Here is a 23,955-nt window from a genome sequence, read left to right on the forward strand (position 1 = left end):
TGCTTTTCAGATAAGGTCAAGTTCAAGGAGTTCATCATCACCAAGCCCTTATTATATGAAATGTTAAAGGGACTTATCTAAGAAAAAGATAAAAACATGTACAATAAAATGACAGCAAACTCACAATTATTAACAACCACACCTAAAACAAAAACAAAAACAAACCAAACAACTAGAACAGGAACAGAAAACCACAGAAATAGAGATCACATGGGGGGTTAGCAACAGGGGAGTGGGATGGGGAAAGGTACAGAGTAGCATAGACAAGCGTCTATGCAAAGTAGCATAGACAGTAGGTAGAAAATAGACAGGGGGAGGTTAAGAATAGTATGGGAAATGGAAAAGTTAAAGAACTTATAAGTATGACCCATGGACATGAACTAAAGGTGGGAAATGTGGGTGGGAGAGGGTGTGCAGGGTGGAGGGGAGTGAAGGGGGAAAATGGGACAACTGTAATGGCATAATCAACAAAATATATTTTTAAAGTAAATAAATAAATAAAACCAATAAACAAATTCTATGTGCTATAATTTAGTGTGGATTTCCCCATTTCCCCTGCTGGTGGTACACACTGCAGACAAAAATGACTTGTTACGTATCTTTGTGTACTTAGCAGTTCGGCAGTTCTGGGCACAGGCCAGGTTTGTTGAATGAATACCATTCATGATACAACATTTAAGCAATGGAGATTAAGTTAACCTTTAGAAAGTTTAAGATTCTTGTCCAAGTCAAAAAGTAGTGAACTGCACTCAATCTAACTCCAAAGTCAAACTCCTTTGAAAAGCAAAGCATTACTGGGGAGCCTTGAAACGGGACAGATGCACAGGAGTCCTCTCTCCTGAAGGGCTGTCCCCATGGAACTCGACCAGGGAGGAGCAGGAACCTGTCCCAGCCCATCACTGCCTCCCGGCTGGGCCACACGACTGGCGCTCGGGAACAGCGTGTTGAGTAAATGTCCTCCTAGCTTTCAGAAAAGCACTATTTTAACAGTGTTTTCAATTTCTTCCATCTGCCAGTTTATTGGGTTTTCTATCATTGTTAGAATATTTTAAATGGAGCCACTTCTATTTCCCTAACAAACTGTCCAGTTTATTTAAACTTTCAATTTTATTAGTCCAAGGACCCTCTCATAACATGTCATTTCCACTGCAGCTACTGCTTTCCTATTTTCTACATGACTCCACATACACAGCGGTGTTCTCTCTGTTAACTGGGCCGGCACTCGGCCCACAGAGCCCTTCCACCTCCGCGCTCTCACTTAGCTTTTCTGCGTCCACAGGTGGGGCCGGCAAACCCCACGGGGGCAGGAGCCTTGATTTACAACGGTCCCTGGTACCAGGTTCACTGTCACGTGATCGTGCCCAATAAAAATGCATCCAAGTGATACATTCTCTTATTTTCTCTCATTTGTTAATGTTTCAAAACTATTTATAAAATGTTTTATACCTTAAAGTGTAAATTTCCACTTGAATAACTTTGTTCACAGATTTAACAATACTGTAATTCATTTTCATCAACACTGTTCCCTAATTATTCCATTGTCTGTATTTGATTTTTTTCCCTTTGTTCAAGGAGTTACTTGGCATACTATTTATGTTTACATACCAAGGTCTAATTTCCTTGTCTTTAGCCATCATGGGGACCTGAATTTCTTAAATGGGGCTAAATGCACCAAAATAGGCTCTAACATAGAGAAGAAAGGGAATCCCAAGTTGGGAAATCATAAAATCATAAACTGAATCGCATACATAAGTTTTTTGGAAAACCTAATCGATGATATGACTAACACAGATCCTCTAAACTGTGTTTTTGACCTGTCAGGAACTACTGCACTCCCCTACCCATTTTCTTTAGTAAAACCACTGCCGTATACGTTTCAGTGCACCAGTGTTTCTGTACAAACTTCGGAACGGCCCCCCTTCACGGCAGATTAAGCCCATCGCGAGCCACGTGGCCCCCTTCCCCAGACCCTGGCTTTCTCTCACTCAGCCGTGCTGCCAATCTCGTGGTGCTCGCTCTGCTTTCCCTGCATTTTTCTGGAGTAGTTTTGCTCCAACTAAAATTTCCTTTTTATATTAATTATTCCTTGTCTATATGTCCTTTGTTTATATGTCCCTCTATGAAACAGAGGAAAGTTGTGAGGGTTTTAAGCTGATTTACAATTTTTTCTTTCAATAAGCGGACCTATTCTACCTGTAACTTTGTGGCATGTTTTTATAATGAGTCTCACAGTCACACTTGATGTTCTATTCTTGGTGCTTTAATACTATTTAGTTTGTTTCCTACTTAACTTTCTGTGGTTTCTTCAAGTCTTTGCTCTCTGGTAACATTAATGCTGACTTTTTACTCTACTACCGGAACTTCTGATATATTGAAACATTTTAAATGGCATTTCTCCGTATATGACTTTCAAAAAATTAATTACTTATACTCACTGTCATTCATGAAAAAAGGAAATGAATACTTTTTTAAAAGTATAAGGATTTCACAATTCTTCCCTCTGTCTCCATCGTGGTATTTACTGATCCGCACTAAACACTTTATGTCATTTCGTTTAGGCTGCATGTTGCGACTCTGCCAGTAAATCACACGCATTTTGTTTAGAGAAGAAGGTATCTAAGAAAGCTTTCTAACTACGATCCAAAGTCCACGGGCAATTTTGAAGACACTGGTGAACATACAACGTGCTGACTTCCACGTACGAAAGGCTGGAGCGTAAGGAAACACCTGTGCATCTGCTCGCCTGTACAAAGACGTGTTTTACTCAGTGCGGTTAGCTTACACGTTAGAAGTGTGCCGGCGTCTGCTGCAAGCAACACGACAGATTAGGTGAGTCGATGCCCCTGAAAAAAGCCATTTTAAAATCATTTAGAGGCCGAGTAAAGAGTAAGCTACAAATCTTCCGCAACACACTGCCGGGCTTAGAAGAACGGAAGGAGCCCACACAAATCCGAAGGGAAGTGCATAAAGGAATCCGCAAGGCAACCCCCAAACCGTTTCTCCCTCAGTGTAGCCCCCAGAGCCTAGACTGACAGACAGCTCTCGGCAAAGCTGCACGGCGAACAGGGGTGGGACAGACACCTGGGCCGGCTGCCCACGGGAGTCTCACGAGGACCCCTGCTCGGGCCGGGCCGGCAGAGGCTGAAGGGCAGGAGCAGCACAGCTGCGGGTGGGACAAGGAGACCAGGGCCTCCCGACCTCACCGCAGGAGGCGGAACAGAGACCTCTGAGAAACCGCACTCAGCCTCAGGTGGATGGGGGGCTGCGATCCAAACCACTCTGGTCTGAAAAAGTCTAAGATCATCTCATTAAAACTGCCTTGGACTGGCAGAGCTTCCTCCAGTGACCAGCAAACAAATGTCAGTCACACCCTATGTCCAGGACAGACACCTCAACACAGGCCTCAAGAATACCCATTTCTGAAAGGCCCGAGAGGTAACAGTATGCACAGTTTTAAAAAAAGAAAAACAGAAAACACGAGCAAGTAAGTCACCATCTATGCAAGATTAATGAAATAAAAGCCAGGATGCTCTAAATTCAGAAAGAGTATAAAGCAATATAAAAAATGTATAATTAATCTATTTCAAGGAATAATGGGTAAGTTCAGGGAATGAAAAAAACTATAATGAAGGACTGAGACAGACCGAAAACAACCAAAGAGGAATTACTTTACTGTCAATATTCAAAGAGATAACACATATCAATCTGAACCTCTGTCCAGCAAAGGTGTCTTCAGAGCAAGCGGTGAAATGAGGACACACTCAGGCAAAAACCGACCTTCCCACAGCAGATTCCTGTTACAGGGAAACCCCACAGGGGAGAGAAAAGGGCTCCAAGTGGCAGAGCTGAGAGCAAGAAGAAAGGGCAGCCCGGTGGAGTCATGTCCGTGCAGCTGAAGAAGCACGCGAGAACTCCGGACTTCAGACAGTGGGTCTTCTCCCTACCCACAGAAATCCCCGGTCAGGGAACAGGAAAGCCCTGGCTACGGCCCACGTGGGAGAAACCAGTGGAAAAACACAGTAACTAGCCTGGAAGTTACCTCCCACGAAGACGAGGTCTCTGCTTCCTGGAAGCGCACACTCCAGTGAAAAGGCCAGGTGCGCACACTGTCACGGGAGTGACTGGGCTCCACTCCGCGGGGGGGAGTGTGTGACACTCAGAAACCACACACAGGGAGCCTACACGGGGAGGGGGGGTGGTGTTCAGAGGGCTCCCATTCTGCGCCCAGCTGTGCCCACATGCCCAGGAGAACAGCCCCGGCCCGTGGGAGAGCCCTCCAGGTGGCGACGGGATGTCAGAAGTGGAGCCCAGGGAGAGCGGGGGAGGAGGGGAGGCCATGCCTCCCGAGGCCTCGGAGGTGGATGAGAGGTGGCAGGCCGAGAGCAACGTGGCAGGCGGAGGTCCGGGGCTCAGCCAGCGTGCACGTGAAGCTTTCCCTGAGGCCCACGCGACAGGAGCCGCTTCACTGAGGCCAGTGTGTGAAGAAGTCTACGAACACCACAGTGAAGGCGGCAGCCAAGGGACCAAGAGCTCGGACCCAAACCTCAGCCCCTCGGGCAGGAGTCCAACCTGGAGCCCCCACCCCCATCCCACCACTGCCAGCGAGGGCCCCCACTGCCCTCCTCCCGGAGCAGGAGAGGCCGGCTGGAGCGGCAGCGCCCACTTCGGGGCCCACAGCCCATCCCTCCGGGGACCAGCCCACAGTGCTGCGCCTGACACTCGGGGTTCAGGGGGCTCTGTCGATCCAGTTTGGCTCGCAGACCACCGTGGCTGACGGGAAGGGCGGGTGATTCCAGCAGGCTCACCTGGTCGACCCCACGGGGGCTGGGGGTCTCAGGGAAGGAGTCATGGGAGGCGGCCCATGACAGGAAGCTCATCTACATGGCAGTAAATTACAAGAATAAATGCAAATTATACAAGAATCTTCTAGAAGGACTAATTCTTTCTTATTTCTGAATAAAAATCCAAAACGTTAGAAATTCTTAGAATGGACAAGAAATAGTGAGATCTGTTTGTTGCCACAGCACCTGAGCCATTTAAAATCACCCCCATGTGGCGAGTGTAAAGGCTCCCGAAGGGTCAGCGGAGATGCTGGGTGAACGCAGACGTGGATGAGGAAAGGCCCTTTCCGTCCCGTAAGGAGTTCCTGCAAAGCCAGACACGCGAGGCTGCGGAAGCGCAGGGGGCCGCCCACCAGCTCAGGAACCCAGCCGCGTGGTGCTGCGTGGCCGCCCTCCCCTGCTCGCACGGCTAAGGCCTCACCGCCTAGGTCTCTGTTCCGGCCCCTGCTCACGCAGTGTGAGCGGACGCGAACGCAGGCGCCACATGGCCGAAGTGCATCCCCATCTCAAAACACACTGGCTGACACGTAAGATACTCACAGCATAAGTTTGCCAAGTGAATTCATACAGTCCCTGGGCTCTATGTACTTAAGCTATATACAGGTATCACTGGCTCAGGATATTAGTCTAAAATTTTTAATACCACAACAAAACTCAAATGCCAGCAAGTGAGTATCTTGAGTGTGCCTGCACACGCATGCCACCTTTCACAGCAGGCTGTGTCTGCGGCAGGTAGACCAGCCTGTCCCCCAGAGGGGATGGGCACACTGGGGACACACCTGAGGCCCCCACCAGGACAGGGTCTGAGCACCACAGCCACCAACACTCAGGGAGCTCGCCCCCTCGGGCACTCCCCCAGACCTCGGGGCATCATCTCCACAAACCTGAAAGCGCACGTCGAAAACACCGAGCCTCATCCAGTCCTACTGCAGACCCTGTGCACAGAGGGCTCGTATTGCCCACAGGGTTGAAGCAACTTCTCCACAAAACTGGGACTGTAGCAAGGCCATTGGAAGACAGACTAACAGCAGCCAAAACCCAAACAGCCCATCCACTACAAGACTTTAAATGTTGCCACGCTGGTAAAATGCTTGGCTGATAACAACTACATATAGAAAGAAATTACAACAAGGTGATTGTAAAGTGCTTCATTACAATATGTCTATTAAATTGTTAACGCAACAGTTTATCTGCTTTAAAAGGTTATAACACCAACATCTAAACTTAGATACTTACATTATTGCACTCTCCAAGGAAATACAGTGCAAATCCATCAGCTTTGGTGGCTGCCAAGGTAACAAAAGAGGAAGAGACTGATCTGAATAACAGAACACAACACGCACGAATCCTCTAGGGTGAAACCTCAGATGTGGGTCTTTCCTGTGGGCGTATTAACATGAAACGGCCATGCAGGGAACTGAACAAACTCATTTGTGGCTTTACTGAATTACATAATTGGAGTATTTTCATTTATTTTTATCAGCTATTGCAAATTCGAAGATGTGACCACCTCAAATCACATAGCAGCCTATGCACTACATAATAATGTGTCAAATTTTAAAATCAGAATTATTGGAAATTATTTTTAAAATCTGAGAATTGTATTTAATTTTTAAAGTATTAAATCTCTTAGAATTGATATTCATAATTCAGAATAACCAATATAAGCATCAGCCAAAAAGAATTATGCTTACATCTACCTATCATCACTAAAGAGAACACAAATTACACTTTCCCAAAACTGCTTCCGGGTCGTCAGAAGGCAACTGCCACAGCAGTGAACAGGGTAAGTCATGGAGGCGTGGCCAGACGCACACCCAGCATGGCTTCTCTGCACCTTGTGGCTCTGGGGAGGACACCTGGCCTACCTGCCTCAGCATTCAGACCGCAGTAATACAGTTGTCCTCTCCCCATTTAAATTTATAATGCTTTTTCCTTAAAAATGAATGATTTTCCACACACATGTGACTTAGTTCAACAAAACCACACAAAGAAAACCAGGTTTTTTTGATGAGAAAGCAGAGTGTATTCCATTTAAACATGAGGCAGATACTTTTTCTGGAATTCTGGTAGGTTTGTAATAAAACATTCTGACTCCAAACACAGCAGGAACAGAAGGAAAAGGTGACAGTCACGTGCTCCTTAGTAGGTGCGCTGTCTTCGCCATCTGCCATGCTGAGAGGCCCTGGGCCGGGCCGCCTGTGGGCGCAAGGCAGCTCACCTGTCTTGATGACGCTGCTGAGCTCGTACAGGAGCAGCTGGTTGTCCCCGCCCGTGTCCAGCCGCTGCTCGATGTAGCTGTTCAGCTCATACACAACACCCTGCATATTCGTATCTTGGTACTTTGAATAAAAAAAATAAAGGGTGTAATTAAATAAAGTAAAATAAAAATCCCTCAGTTTGTAAAACATTCTGTGTTTGACTTCACATACTAGCTCCTCGCTAGGCTTTTATTGAGCATGATTTGATATATTCAACTATAAAAATACATTGCAAATTAAAATGGCAGGCTTACTTAGAGTCACCTATAGATTTTATAAATGCCTATTTATATTCACTATCAAATGTTACAAATTTTAACAGTTTCTGAAGTTTTATATATAATGTAGCAAACAACTTAATCTGTAAAAAAAGTACAAAAATTTGCTAGGTGAAATATCCTAAGATGTTAGAAAAAGTCAGCCTGCCCTGACTGGTGTAGCTCAGTAGATTCAGTGCAGGTCTGCGAACCAAAGGGTTGCTAGTTCAATTCCCAGTCGGGGCACATGCCTGGGTTGCAGGCCTGGTCCTCAGTAGTAGGCGCACAAGAGGCAACCAAATTGATGTTTCTCTCCCTCTTTTTCTCCCTCCCTTCCCTTTTCAAAAAATAAGCTATCGGGCTTGCCTTCCTAGGCCTCTTGCCCAACCACAGCCCCTGTGAACTTGAAAAATAAAGCGAGATTCTGTTGCTCCCATCTTGCAGAGCTCCCAGGCTCCTCCTTGCACTCCAATGAACAGACAAGCCGCAAAGGGCCCATTTCCCCTCCTCACAACGTGGGGATTTTTCGCCTCGGAAATGGTCTCAAGCCATCCTTCTCTTTCTGGACCACTCATATCTCTCTCCTAAAGGTCTATGACTTGCTGAATCACTTGCTGTAATTCTCAAGAAACAGATGTGGAATTTGAATAACCATAAGGGTGGGTGAACCAGCTGACCACTCCACAAACATACACCGCACTCTGGGCGATCTGTCCCACAGAGGCGCTCCACCAGCACAGGGACACGAGAGAGAGTGAACGGGACTCATCTCTGGTCCTGAAGCAGCTGACCCGCGGTTGGAAGAGGATGCACAAGCGAACCATGTGGTGGGGGAGAAGGCACCATAGGGACAGAACGTGGAGCGGGGAGGGGGAGGGTTCCCCTCTCCAACAGGACCAGGGAAGGGGGCTGGGTGACACTCGACGTGAGCCACCCCCAGCTGTCCTGGGGGGACTGCGGGTCCCCCACCTCCCTCTGTGGTCCTGTCCTATAGAGGGACCAATGCACGGGCAGCCCCAGGAAATGAAGTGTGGAGGAGGATGTGCGGGGGGTGGGGGGCCCACACACACCAGAAAGCAGTGGGAAGCAGGGGAGCAGGAAAGCTTGGGACAGAGGCACAGGTCTGATGGGGCCGCACCAAGCAGGGACCCTGCCCCCGGGCTCAGTGGGGTTTTAGATGCTCATTTGGGAGACTCTCCTTCTCAGGATCTGGCAGGGTTCCCACAGTGGAGGGTCCCCACCTGGGAAATCTGGGGACAGCTCTCCACGCAGAGCAGAGTGCGCAGAAGGAGGCCCTTTCTGGGTCCAGAGGGGGGATGGAGGCCAGAGAGAGCCCTGTCGGGCCCAAGTGAGACCCCCAGGACGCCGGGTGCCGGGGTGTGGAGGGCGTGTAGGGAGAGGGGGCGCCCCTTCAGCCGCATCTCTGGGCTCTGGCTTTCTCGAGTGCAGAATGAGAAGGCCCAAGTGCATGGTCTTTTGGGTATTTTTCAACTCTAGCTACGAAAAGCTATGACCCTCATTTGCATTGTTCAAGCTTCAAATACTTATCTTTAACCGAATAGTTGGGTTATACACCCTGTTTCCTCTGATTACCAATGACAATTGCATAAATAACATAACTGCAAAATGTTTTACTATAATTACTCTTCATGTTAATGTAACGCCCTATAAAATGTAGAATTACATAAATAAATGTGAACAAATGAGCCGAGCTGCCACCCCGGGTGCTGCTGGGACGGGAAAGGCAGACGGGACACAGGGAGGCACGTGTCAAATCCTGCACTTCTGAGAGGCTGTCGTGAAAACGTTACCACGAGAAAAGCTTGCTGAGGGGTCAGTTCAGTGACATAAACTTTTAATTCTGTGGCTTGAGTACCAGAAATTTACAACAGCATATTAATGGTGTTATTAAGAACTTGCACTTTCAAAGCATTTTTAATTAAGTGTACAGGGGTGACATTGGTCAGTGCACAGTTCTCTGATCCTCATACTGCACTGTGTGCCCACCACCCAAAGTCATGTCTCCGGCCCCATGTGTCTGACCCCATGACCCTGCCCTGCCCCCGGCCCTTCCCTCCGTGCCCACCATCCTGCTGCAGTTCCCGAGGGCTCATCGCCAGTCCCACAAAGTCCCCTCCCTGCCTTCACTGTCTCGGAGTGCTCACGCGGAGCACCTGCGGAGCACACCTGTGCGGCCCCACACTCGGTGTCAGCAGGGCTCGAGGCAGGAGGAACTGAGCAGTGCGCTCCTCAAGCCTTGGGACTAAAGTGGCCACCGAGACCCTCCTCTCTAGACCTCGCTGGCCTGCGCAGGCCCAGCTCTCCCTTAGGGCACAACCACCAAAGACAGGGACTCGCAAAGACACAGCCCTTGGAAAGGCCTCAGGCTGTGTGACCTCTGTCCCCTATGCCACTGGAGGCTGTGTTTCCCAGGAAACACTGGTGCGCCCTGTCCGCTGTGACGCCACAGGGCATGCGGAGCCACGGCCCAGCCAGGACTCACGAAAGTAAACAGCCTCTAAATGCAGGGGGGAAGGCACTTCGCCAGGGGAGGTCAGCTGCGCAGCGAGAGGGGACGGAAGTCTGAGTGAGATGCAGACCAAGGTCTGCCCCCCTGGGGCACCCCAGGCACCCCGGCTCTGCAGGGGGACACCCCGACACCTGGGAAGCCACAGCAACACACTCAGGGAAAAATCACAAGCTGGTGTTACTTTGGATAAACACTTAAAACACTCACATGCAAAACAGCTCTCAATTTTCAGCAGAAACCTCAACAACTAAATAGTATCTTCTCATTGTTGCTCAAAGTTGCCCTACTTTTTTCTGTTTTTCTACAACGTTCTATCTTGACATGACTTCGGATGCACAGAGAGCTGCAAGGACAGCGCAGAAAGCTCCCGTGCGCCGTCACCGATTCCCATTCGGCAGCATCCACTGCATCACCCCCTGAGCAAGTCGTCCACCCCCTCCGTCCTTCTTTCATTTCTCTCTTACACCTGTCAGGGCAAAACTCCACAGCACACTTGTCCACATTTTGCAACCCACCATTTCCCTGATCTCCTTCTCCAACTCGCTCTAGTCACTCCAGGGTCATAGCTGTCCCTGAGGTCACTGGTGCCCTCCACCGGGCCAGGGCCAGAGGTCTCCCTGACACCCCACAGCCTCCGACACAGCCAGCACTCCATCCCTGGAGTGTCCCTCCACCACGGAGGGGATGCACGTGGCCCTGCGCCCACCTGCCTCGGGGACGTGGCCGGTCAGCACTGCCCGTGGGCCTCTCTGCGAGTCCCCCTCGGAGCTGGATGGGTCGGCCACGCCCCAGCTGCTCTCTGCAGCCCCTCTTCTCCTCCAAACCCCACCCACCCCCAGGGGCTCTACACACCTGCTCTCTACACGGCTCTTAAATCACTCGTTCTACTAAAAACTCTCCAACTTACATCTCTAAACCACACCATTCCCCCTGCGCTTGACTGACCATCCAACTCCTGAACGTCTCCATTCGGAAATCTGCCTGGTGCCCCTAACTCAGCGCCTCCCAAACCGAGCCCCTGACAGAGACCTGCCCTCCTGCACACACTCCGGTCCAAGTCAGGCAACCCTCCCTCCGTGCTGGGGCCAGACCTTGACCATCATTCCCCCTCCCTCTCTTTCTTCAACCACCATCCAACCAACGGGTGTGAACGCTGCCTTCCAAATGAACCCACAAGTCCCTCCGTGGGACCCAGGGACCGTCCCACCTCCCGTGTCACCACCCTGGCCCACACCCATTCGCCAGGAGAACTCGGTCTCCCGGAGCTGCTGAAGTGCCTGACTGCAGGTTTCTGAGCTCACGTCCGCACGGGTAAGACTGGGGAGAGTGTTCCTACTTTGTATAATGCACTACCTTTGTGCCACAGAGAACTTTCCTCTTGGAACGAGCTCTTTTCCTACCTTTTGACATACATACTGTCTATTATGTAAAAAGATCTTTCATCTTTAATGTCCAGTGGAAATATTCAATAAAAAATTTTGGGTATCATGCCATTTTAGGTTCCCTCTTATTAATTTTTCAGTTTTTTCATTGGTTAACAGTATATTCAGGTCCCTTAACTCTTCTTCAATCAGTTTTAATGATTTACAACTTTCTCAAAATTGGCCATTTCCTCAAAATTTTCACAAATGTTTGTGTGTGTGTGTATATATATATATATATAGTATTTTTACGAAATTATTAACAATTGCCCTGAGCACGGGCCTGCGAACCAGAGGATCGCGGTTCGATTCCCAGTCAGGGCACATGCCTGGGTGGCAGGCCAGTTCCCGGCAGGGAACGCACGATACATTGTGTGTCCTTGGCAGAGGCAACCATACATTGATGTTTCTCTCCCTCTCTCCTTCCCTTTCCCTCTAAAGATAAATAAATAAAATATTTAAAAAAAAAAACAATCGCCCTATGTATAGTCATATTCCTTTTCTCATTCTTTAATGTTTGCATTTTCTTATTCCTGGAATAGATGGACAAGATAGTCCACTTTACTGATCTATTTAAGGAAACACTTTTGCATTATTAATCAAGTCTATACTTTAAACTGTGAGCCGTTAATTCCTTCTCTTACAAACTCTTCCCCTCTCTTTTTTTAAGAGTTTAATTTTGGCACTCCAAATGACTGTAAGATACAAATTTCACCCTATTTTGTCCCTTAGGTCCAGTAGACTTGACCCCCATTTTACATTTGGGGCTTTGAAAGCTATTTTTTAGAAGATGACCCAGATAAATGCAGGCAAAGCAGAAACTCGAGTCTCGGCGTGGTTGCACGGCACCAGAGTGGCTCTGCTAAACGTGTCCCAGAGTACGCAGACACGGCTCACACAAACGAAAATGGTTCCTTAACAGGTGGGATTGTGCCTACCTGCTTAGATAAAAATATTCAGACAATGTCAAGCCACGTACAGACATGGTGATTATTTAATTGGTAATTTATCTGGGTTAAAGCGAAACTTTAAACTGGAAGAGTAATCTGATAAACCCACTTAGCAATGTGTACTATAAGCCATAAAATACCCATGTCCTTTGACCTAGTCACTTCAAGCCCTAGTATTTTTCCTTAGGAAACATTTCACAGGACTAAAACTGCTAAATACAGAAAAACATTCAGTCTACGAAAAATGAGAAACAACCTAAAGATTCAACAACAGGGAGAGAAAGAAAGAACGCTTCACACGGAAAGTCGCCGGGAGTCTTACACGCCTGCCGGGTCACGAAAGGCAGCGCTGGACGGCGGGCACCGCGGGCCGCCCACGGCGCAGCGCACAGGCGGAGCCACGACCACCACAGGCACTCGCGTCATCGCCACGCGAGCTCATGGGAACAAGGGCCAACCTCAAAAATTAAACAGTTGACGGTAAGAAAGTATCAACGACATCATAAGAAGGACGGAAATGAAGGGAAAGCACCAAAATACAGAAGCCTCATTTAAAAGAGCCGCTGTGAATCTAAGTGGCAACAGACACAGCCCCGAGTGGAAGCAGCAGAACCGTGCCGCGGGCTCCAGGGCGAGCACTCCGTGAGAGCGCAGGACACGGGGACAAATCCAACAGCAGGGCGCCTGGGTCCCAGGCAGCAAACAAAAGCATCCCGCATTAAAGCGACTCTTCCCCTCGCCCTCCGGAACCCCCGAGGCTGCGCCGAGGAGGGCGGCGCCGTGAGACTGAGAGCTCAGGCACTCCCTGGAAGCTGAAGCCAGTCTGGTCTTTGAAGAGCATGGACACGTGGCTCTTCTTCCTGCCACCGAGGCGCACGCCCACGCGCAGCGGCGTGGCGGGCACTGGCCTCAGCACCTGCCCCAAGCGCCCCCGTGAGAGCCCTCTCTGTACCCCCCCACGGCCACCTTCAGCCCGGTGGGCCGCTCCCAAGAGCTGCAAACACTCCCAGCTGACCCGGCCATCCCTCAGCACCACGTGAAGCGCTCTCTCTGGGCACTTTCTCCCTGGTAGCCCCTCGGGTATGGCGTCAGCGAGAAGGTGCCCAGTCGGACCCAGAGAGGCACGGAGAACGTGGCACTGACTAGGACAAAGGATGTTCTGGCCCAGATGCCAGCAAAGACCCTGGTGACGTTAGAGACTCCTTTCGGCACGTGACCAAAACTGCAGGAGTGTCCTCACAGGCTGGGTCACACAGAGGCACACTAGTCACAGCTCATGTTACGACAAGGAGTGTGTGACCTCTCACACGCGGCTGCGTCAGATGCAATTGGGACTAATTGTTTTCAGTGTTCAGTCCACCTGTGAGATCTTTATCTGCACACAGGATAGACAAAATGGGTTTCACACATGAATAATTATGCTTGTGCAATATTAAACACAGCACTCGTTCCCCATAAGCTCTTAAGTCTGCCAAGTCTCTCAAAGTGAACCCTAAGTGTTCTCTCGGACATGAAAACAGCTCATTTAATATTTCTGTAAGGGACAGAAGCTTATGTCTTTGACACCCGAGAGGTCACCATTTGTCCCCCCACAGAGAAGGTGCCTGGACTCAAAGGCAGGGTCAGCCAGTCACACATGTGACTGAGCCACAGAGTGTGGGCCGTGGGGAAGGTTAACAGCTGCTACGTGGGAAGGCAGCATGGAGTCGCCTCAACCATGGCTTTCTCTCCACGAGCCCGTGACCCATCTTGATGCACAGTCTCACGATTTCTACATGCTGGCAGCTAATTCAGAAAGGCGCCCCTGCTGGGGTCCGTCCTGAGGCTCCATCCTGCAGCCGCCACGCCCACTGACTTGGCTCCACCCCAACAAGAGACATACGGGGAAGGCGCCTGGCTGCTGTCATCGACCTTCTGACACTTTGACACGTCACAGCCCCGAGATGCACACGACAGGATTTACTTCCTGTTGGGTGACAGCAGAGATCATACTCACGGTACTCACCCTGCTGACTTCCTTAGGCGCTGTCTCGTCTGGGGGAGGGAGAAGGAAGGGAAAACACAGTTAGAAACTCGGAGCAGGTCAGAACACACAACGCGTCATCACTCTCAACACAGCACAGGTTCCTCTGCAAAGCTTCTGCTTAAGAAATCTAGAATTTCATTTTCTAATCCCATAAAAAAAAATCACATGACAAGTTCAGAGCTACACGTACATACTAATTCTGGAGGGACACGAAACAGCCCAACTTGCTAGTCATTTCCAGATCACCTACACAACAGCTGGGCCTGCGAATGCGGCCGCACCACAGTTCACTCACACGCACGTGGACAGAGAAAGCTCCGTGACACCTGCAGCGTGCGCCGAATCACACAACCTGCATGGACACCCCACTGGCCGCAAGGGAAACGCCACACTTACTTGCTGAAACCCAACGGTCCCTGTGTGGCACCCTGGTAGGAACAGTGCCGCTCTGACCGCAGGCCCGGGGGAGGCGGGGCGCCCGTGCCAACTCGTCAGCACCAGGTCCTGGTACAGTGAGACCGACAGGTCACAGTGGTTCAGGTGAGACCCGCTGAAGGGCTCTCCCTGTGGGGCTGGCCCTGTGGCAAGAATATCCCTGTGTGACCAACAGGGTACAGGAAACAAACTGGCCACGACTCCACTTGCGGCCCCTCGGTTCTGACTGTCCCATGCCCGGGTCACCAGTTCCGACTCAAAGAAAGTGTGTCTGTGCGGCCTCTCCAGTCCCCTCAGGGAGACAGCCTGCCCTCTGCCGCTGCCACCGCCCGCATCTCGTGCAGCGATCTGACCCTGTCCAAGGCCAGCCCTGGCGCACACTTCTCACGCCCAACTCCAGGCCTGCTGCGTTACTCCCGAGTACAGCCAGGTGGTCTGCACAGTGATGAAACACAACCTCAAACAGGGGTGTGGTTCTTCTTTCTCTTTTAACAGCCTTACTCGCTAACCACTGGACCTGGTGGTTCCTGTGTTTTCTAACCTTCCTCCAACTGACTGCTTACCTACCATGTCCACACCACATTTGGTCCCAAACCACGTGCCAACCAGGAGCCTCCAAGCTCGTCCCCAAATCCAGGGTCTGCCCAGACAGTCATGCCCCCACACACATAACACACATACTCACACACATACTGCACTCACACAACACACACACACGCAGCACACACATATGAATGCTCATACACAAGCGTGCACGCACACGCTCTCACCCGCCCACCATGCGCACTGCGTGTCCACCCGGCTCTGCACAGACTCCCTGGGAGCCTCTGCCCCTCACCAAGCAGGGAAATGTGTCAGGCAGTGAGTGTCCCAGGAAAAGCACCTCGAGTGTGTGTTCTGTCATTATACCACAGTGGCTTACACAGTTTTCTTGTAATTCTACAGTGATTTAGTATTGCTGCTGACAGTCCTAAGAATAAGCAGGTTATAGGAAAAACACTTCTCTCCACATTAACAAAGGCACATCACAGATATTTCACCCACTCTTCAATCCCTAACCTCCCACCCTCCCCTACCCTCTCTGAAGATGCAACTATCTGTTTCCATCGCAACAGATTAACAGGTTCTAAAGTTAAAGAGGCTTGTACGTTTTCAAACCCTTTAAAGTTTTCAGCTAAGACGCTCAGTGAGATAGGTGAAAATCCAGGTGAGCCGCAGCAGGGGTGAGCCGCAGCAGGGGTGCAGGCAGGTCCCCGCCAAGGCGGAGGCAGCCACCGGCTGCGAAGGCAAACGGCCTGCTCCCGCCCAGCGGCCGGGGTGAATGCCAGCCCTCGGAGGGAGAGTCGGACGTCCAGACATCTGTGTAAGTGCTCTTTTTGCTCTGCTGACATGTACTTATAAAAAACTTCTTTTCTGCCTAATGGATAGTTTAACATACTTGAAAGAATATTTCAGCTGAATTCCAGATTCCTCACCATATGCACTGATGGAGAAATGCATCCGCTATCTCTTCCTCCCACTTAGGTGTCAGATAATTTCTGTGAAATGGATGTCAGATTCCCTGCATTTGGAGAACTGCTACTTCAGCTGAGGACATTAATGACAACGGTGAAAAATCCGCCAGGAGGGACCCTGCTTCCTGCTCCCTGTGTGGGGAGGGCTCTTGCCCCAGGGACACTGGAACAGGTCCAAGAGCTCGTTTCACTCCTTCCCCAGACAGGTGGCACTGCGAGGAGCACCAGGGAGGCTGCGTGTCAGCGGCCGAGACCACGCGCTGCGTTCGCAGCCCCGAGCGGCAGTCACTCAGAACCCCGGCGGCTCCTCTTGCCACCTTTTAAGTCTATGGTGAAACGATATCCAGGCAATGCAATCTGACATTGAACACTTTTTCCCACAAAGACACTTTCAAAGGAACTGAGAAGAAACAGGGACCAGTCTCCACACGCATTTCCTGACTCTGCGCAGATCACCCCGGGGGCCAGTGAAGACCTCCGACCCTGGGTGTCTGTCCACTCCCCATGCGTACCCAGGACTGGCCTGCTGGCATGCCACAGGGCTCAGCAGAGACACTCGCTCTAAAGGAAAGGCCAGGGGACAACAGGAAGGAAGGGAATTACCATGGATACCAGATTTCGAATCATTCAAGAACAATTAATTCGCAACAAAAATGCCACACAGCAGACACTCATTTTCATGAAGCCTAAGGGTTCCATGAACATCTGCTTATTCAGCAAACACCTACAATACACCCACTGTGCACCAGACACTCACCCCTGCTCTCTAGGAACTCACATTCCAGTGAGGTGAATAAAAAAGAAAAATTAATTTTGGAAGTAGACTATCTACGCTTATTAAAGAGAAATGTATGCTAAAAAGAACCCATCTTAAATCTAAAAATCATTTTAATATTTTTTAAAGCTTTAGGAAGGACAATAGCTCATGCAAAAAAAAAAAAAGAGAGAGAGAGAGAGAGAGAAACCCTTGTGAACTTCCAAGTAAGTACACCCTTCATGGTAAATCCTTATTCTGGAATATTTTATAAATCTTTATAACAATGCATATATTTATATTTTCCTTTGTGTGATCACTCTTGATATGTCTTTTATATAAAGTGGGATTTTGGAAATAAATCCAAATTTATAACTAGAACTTAAAGGAATTCATATTATGATGGTTGATTTAAAGTTCAGTGGCTGCTTATAATATTCTTCTGTACTCTGAATTAAGATCTAAGAAACAGAAGGAAATTCCACTGAAACTCATACACTTTAGAGTTAAAAGGAATTATCACATTTTCTTACAATTTGATCCATAAAGACTACAGACAAAAGTAAACACTATTAAAAGACACAATGTGAAGAGAAAAATCAAACAGAATCAATTCCTTCGTTACGAGCCTCTAAACATCCGTTTCCAATCAGGCCTTACTAGTCCTCTCGGCTCCGCAGGCAGTCGGTCTCACAAGCTCAGGCAGTAAAGGGTTGAAAAGGAGTTTGACTGATCCTCATCCTCCTTAAGTGTTTTTATTCTTAGTTGATGTTTAAACATTTCCCACTAAAATAGAAAGATTTAAGTAGGCTTACAATTAAAAAATGCAAATACAACATGATCCAAAAATGCAGCTGCTAAAAATGATGGTGACTGTTTATTTTTATAATTTAACATAATTTGGGTAAGTTAAAATCAAGGGAAAATCAGAACTATATATGAGCCTATGTTGGCTAAAAATTACGTATTAATCTACATATGTATATAAATATACACACAAATTAAATTATAATTTTTTTTCTACAGTATATCATGTCATCTCACAAGCCTGAAATTTTTTTAAAATGTGCTCATGTGTTTTACATGCATGTAAATGTGTGTTAATAGTGTCCCTGGGTGGTGAGATTCGCACATATTTTACATGTGTGTAAATGTGTTAACAGTACCTCTGGGTGATGAGATTTCTCGCACGTTTTACATGTATGTAAATGTGCATTGATGGTATCTCTGGGTGGCGAGGTTCACGTTTTACATGTATGTAAATGTGTGTTAATAGTACCTCTATGAGATGATGTGGCCTTCTCTCGTTTCTACTCACATTTCTAAATTTTTACAATCACAATAAACTGCAGTAAATTTCAGCTGGAATGCCTGGGTCTCTCCCCCACCTTTCCCCACACGCCTGCACGAGTGTGGAGGACAAAGGAACCGTGAGGGGGAGTGCAGCCAGGACCAGGACCCTGGGGCTCCCAGAGACAGCCCCCTCACTGCTCCTGCCTGTCCGTGCTGGCCTGGGTGCTCCCGGTTTGCAGGCTAAGGCCCCACCCGGGGGCGGCTGCAGCAGCACCGGGAGAGCAAACTCTGCACTGAGGGGACCCCAGGTGTCTGACGTTCCCTGACACAAACCACTGCCACACTCTCACCAGAAAGCACGCCACTTCCGTTCAACAGAGAAGAAACAGCATAAGCAAACACAATTAACAGAGAATACACAAAGTCAAGTAACAGGAAAAGAACAAAGGAAACTGTAATTAAAAATCCACGATATGAAAATCCAGGATGACACACGTCTCAGTAACCAAAGTAAAACAGGAAACTGTGGGTGATGGAATTTTTATTGCTTAATATACAGTAAACGAACTCACACATTATAGATTCCCTTTTCCTCGGCCATGAGTTCTGTAGAAATTAACTCTATGCTTGCCATTTGCTTTACACATACAAAGATATTTCAAAGTTGGTCTTTGTTATACTGTTAAGAAAAAGTTAAGGCCTGGTATTAAAAATACTTCAAATAAAGTTCTACAATGGCCAAAGCAATCTTGAGAAAAAAGAATGGAGCTGGAGGTATCACACTACCTGACTTTAAATTATACTACAGAGCTATGATAATTAAAACAGCATGGTATTGGCAGAAGGCAGACAGGCCAATGAAAAAGAATGGAAAGTGCAGGAAAAAACCCAAACATGTATATAGGCAAATGACAGAGGCGGCAAAAACACCCAATGGAGAAGAAAAAGTCACTTCAAGAAATGGTACTGGGATATTAGAAAACCATGTGCAAAAGAACAGAACAAGGTTACAGTGTGTCCCTAAGGACAAAGATTAATTCAAAATGGATCAAAGACCTACACAGAAGATCTGAATCAGTAAATTACATAGAAGAAAACAGAGGTGCTCAAGTTATGTGTCTTGGTCTTAGAGAACATTTTATGAATTTACCCCTAAAGACAAGGGAAGTGAAGACAAAAATGAATGAGTGTGACTATGTCAATCTAAAAAGCTTCTGCACAGCAAATGGATGTGCCAACAAAGGAAAACAGCCACCGAGCCAATGGGAGAAGGTAGTTGCAAACAGCCCCACCAAGAACTCACACAACTCAATACCTAGCAAACAATCCAATGAAAACTTAGGCAGAGGACCAGAACAGATGCTTCTCCCAAAAATACAGATGAAGGGCCAACAGATACAGGGAAAGATGCTCAACCTCACTAGCTAGCTACTGGGGAAATCAAAGGACAAGATGCCACCTTGCACCTGTTAGAATGGCTGTTAGTTTAAAAAAAAAACAGTCAATACCAAGTGTTGGAAAGGTTGTGGAGAAAAAGGAACCCTCATTCACTGCCGGCGGGGGCGTAGATTGGTACAGCCACTGTGGAAAACAGTGTGAAGGCACCTCAAAGAATTAACAACGCAGTTACCATATGACCCAGCAACCCCTCTTCTGGGTCTCTACTACAAACACTTGAAAACGTCGATTTGCAAAGGCATATGCACCCCTGCGTTCACTGCAGCCTTACTCACAGTGGCCCGGACACAGAGACGACAAAGGACTGACCGAGGACAGGACAAAGACGACGTGGTGCAGACAGACTGGAGGACACCACTCAGTCGTAAGAAAAGGGGAACTGCTACCGTCTGCTACGACACGGAGGGACCTCAAGAACACGATGCTGAGCCAAGGAAGTCAATCGCTAAAAGCTAAGACCCATATGAGGTCACTCACATGTGACTCATCGACACGGACAGCAGTGCGGGGTCACCAGAGAGAAGGGGTGGGAGTAGTAGAACGGAAGGAGGCCAAGTGTGTAGTGACGGAAGATGGTCTGACTTTGGGTGGTGGGCGCACAGTGCGGTATCAGATCATGTACCATACGAATGTACACTGGAAACTTCTATGACCTTGGTGACCGATGACACCCCAATAAATTTAATTTTTAAACAAAAGTTCTATATTTTAATGTTTATGTTAAATAAATAAAGAAGACATCAGAATAAAGAGGGAGGTGATGACTCAATACCTATACTATAAATTAAATTTTAAAACTACACTCTATATTCCAAATTCTAAGTTACGATTTTTACATAACCTAAATTTAAACCTTCAGTAGGGACTGTGCTGAAAATTTTGAGCTTTATTACTCTATGTTCAGAGAACGTGTTTTGAACAATTTCTACCTACAGTGATTGATCAGGTCCTTGAAGCCCAACGTGCGCTCATTTTTACTGCATCTTCCGTGGCTGAGCTCTTTGCTCTCTGTGCTGGTTCTGCGGGAAAACTGGGCGGTCCCAGAAGGCACGTATCAACGCGAGGGGTTCGGAGGAGCAGCAGCAACCTCAGGGGGAGAACGTGCTGGGCCCTGGAAGGGCCTCGCAGCACCTCCATCCTCCAGCCCTCGCATCCCATGCGCCGTGCCAGTGTTCCAACATCCCTCAATGAAGCATGTCTGTCTTCTCACTACAATTAAGTCCTAATAGACCGGCCGCTCGTTTTATATACACGCCCATCCCGTGCGAGCTGGCACGGCGCCCTCAGCCTGCCCCAGCACCCCTGGCACTCTGCCACACCTGTGGGCCTGTCCAAAGATGGCCACATGTCTCCCAACTATGAACCCATTCCCGGGTATTTACCAAACACCTGGCATGTGCCAGACACTGACTAAATGTCTCAGAGTGTCCCATTGGACAGAAGGGAGGGACTTAACTAAACTCCGTGGCTTCAAGAGCGCCACAAACAAGGAAGCCTCTGGCCCTGGGTGGTGGTGGGACTGTCTGGCAGTCACGGCGGAGTCAACCTGACAGGAGTGATGCCCAGAGACGGGGACGGAGACCACGGAGCGGCTCCACGTGAACCCTGCTTCTACAGGGACACGGAAGCGCCATCGGCCTCGTTCTCCTTCCACCCCAAGTGCACACCACCTGTCCAGAGGCTGCTTCACTCGTAGTGTCTTCTAGGACATTCCACGTCATTGATTTCGAATACACATGCGCGCTCTCACAGACAAACTCATATTCTCAATGCTCCTACAGCCATTTCTATCTGATATTTTCAGTTATACCTGCTACCAGTCTCTGCAACTTTATTTACACCCAATAAATGGCTCTTGAAAATCCCACATTTTCTTTGCACCTACACAGAAAGATAAGAGGTACACTTTATCTAAAACTATTATTTAAATTTAATTATTTTCCCCTAAAGTAAAATGTATTTACAGTATAGTTTATTTTATTTAAGGACAGATTATTGGCTCTAAAAGAAGGACTTTAAGTAAGCTTGTTTCCTCAACCTAGAGCTGCACTATTTATGTCTAAAGATACTGGAAAAGACTAAACTGACCTATCAGGAGACAGGTCTCGGACTCCGGAAGGGAGGACTCTGCTCCACGGAAACAGGTGAAGCTGCAAATGAGAAACCAAACTCTGACAGCCGGCCACTCTCTTGGCTTTAACAACCCGCCCAATCCTGTCCCTGCGACAGAACAGCCTCAAAGAGGACAGCGGTCCCCGCTGACTGGCAAGGTCCCTTCGAGACCAATCACTGAGTGGACAGAGAAAAAGAGCCTGAATGTGTTAAAGGCCCACATCACACACTCATTGAAAGCTCGCCACTGTTACAACTTTTCAAACAGAAGTGTCAGAGCGCTGGCTTCGGGGCACGTCACTGTCCCTGTGTTACCATAGAAATGCACACAACAGCCAAGACCATCATAGCGTGTGTACACTTGGCACTACTAAATGTCGCCGCAGGAAGCGTGGGTAGAAGGACTCACAACGCCGTCACTCCTCGAATGACAGAGTAACTCACGACAGACCCAGCTGCAGACATAAAGATTGAGTTAGTATCAGCAAAATTCAATTTTGCCTCATAATGAATGAGCCTACAGGTGTGGCTAGAGTTACCATTTTCATTACATTTGTCTGAAATCAGCACAATCATTGTGAAGGATCTTTTATGTAAACATTGGGGGACAGAGATGAGTGGTGCTGAAACACTCGGGTTCAGTAACTTTCCAGTCTTGTAGTTTGGGAACAAGCGTGCCAGCCTCCGATGTGGTGGGAGGGCTGGTGGCTGGCACGAAGCAGGGTGAGGCCCGGAACTGTGCTAGCAGCCGCTGCACCCTTCTCTACCATGCACTGGCAAGGCCGCAGGGAAATCTCTCATATAAACACTAGGCAACAAGCACACGCAGTGCCAAAATAGTCTAAGTGTTGCGTAACAGGTCTGAATCTCCTGCGCACCTGCAGAATAAAACGCCGGTTTCATCCAAGGGTGTCCTTGAAGAAACAGACCATTAAGCTGAACTTGCCCACTGACCACCAACATCAGACAAGAGTTCACCAACAGGTGGCCAAGTGGGTCACCTTGGGGACAAGCATGTCATTCCCACCCTGTATGTAATGCAGTCTTTCTCGTCACTGATACCGGGTTAGCAAGAAAGTTCATCTGGCTATTTTCTGTAACATAGGTCTCACAGTGCTTAGTCGCCTTTAACTTCATTCAAAACAATTTTTTAGATTGTATTTGTGAATTTTTGTGTAGCTGTTTTAATACTGAAGATGGGAGAAAATAAGCAACATTTTGGGCATTTATGCTTCAGTATTTCAAGAAGGGAAAAACACAACTGAAACACACAAAAAAGATTTGTGCTTTGTATGAAGAAGGTGCTAAGACAGATCAAAAGTGTCAAAAGTGGTATGTGAAGTTTCATGCTGGAGATTTCTTGCTGGACAATGCTCATGGTTGGGTAGACCAGTTCAAGTTGATACCAATCCAACTGAAACATTAACTGAGAACAATTCATGTTCTACAACATGAGAAATAGCCAACATACTCAAAATACCCAAATCAATCAACTTATTGGTAAAAATTAAAAATATGTCTCTTAACCTCAGAAAAAACATATGAGCCCTGGCTGGTGTAGCTCAGTGGTTGAGCAAGGGCCTGCGAACCACACGATCGCAGTTCGATTCCCAGTCAGGGCACCTGCCTGGGCTGCAGGCCAGTTCCCAGTTCTTGGCAGGGGACACAAGAGAGGCAACCATACATTGATATTTCTCTCTCTCCCCTTCCCTTCCCCTCTAAGATAAATAAATAAAAATCTTTAAAAAAAAAGATTTCAAAGTTGTTTCAATTTAAAAAAAAGAAAAAACATATGAATTTTTTGGCCAACCCAGAATTTGGAAACCCTGGAGTTTGGAAACACTGATGGCTTGGGGCTTCCCTGGAAAGCGCAGTGGTAAACTGTGGTTCATTGCCATCAAGTCTGGCTCTGAGCATGGCGGCAGACACCCACCCTCACCCCCAGCCACATAACTGGCCCCTGTGTCCCGCTGTTCCTGGGGCAGCTTGCACAAGCTTGCAGGAGTCAGGGGCGACAAAAACAGGCCCTGCTTCCCAAATGCTGGCGGTCTACTCTCTGAGTCCCAACAGCGACTTCTGACTTCAGAGGTGCAACGAGGCGGG

The 23,955-nt window shown here is 48.2% G+C and overlaps 1 protein-coding gene across 1 annotated transcript in view; it reads right to left on the minus strand.

Annotated features, from left to right (window-relative positions):
• The window catches only part of PDE10A (phosphodiesterase 10A), a 170,580-nt gene that overhangs the window by 45,534 nt on the left and 101,091 nt on the right, over positions 1 to 23,955 (minus strand). Inside the window, exons 3-5 of the mRNA XM_037060516.1 lie at positions 14,266 to 14,294; positions 7,063 to 7,183; positions 6,078 to 6,127 (exon numbers count right to left, since the gene is read on the minus strand). Of these exons, the coding sequence (XP_036916411.1) occupies positions 6,078 to 6,127; positions 7,063 to 7,183; positions 14,266 to 14,294 (200 nt within the window). The remainder of the gene's footprint in view (positions 1 to 6,077; positions 6,128 to 7,062; positions 7,184 to 14,265; positions 14,295 to 23,955) is intronic.

This window comes from Sturnira hondurensis, unplaced genomic scaffold (assembly GCF_014824575.4).
Source record: "Sturnira hondurensis isolate 20B ecotype Veracruz unplaced genomic scaffold, ASM1482457v3 Scaffold0000167, whole genome shotgun sequence".
In the NCBI taxonomy this organism is placed as follows: Eukaryota; Metazoa; Chordata; class Mammalia; order Chiroptera; family Phyllostomidae; genus Sturnira; species Sturnira hondurensis.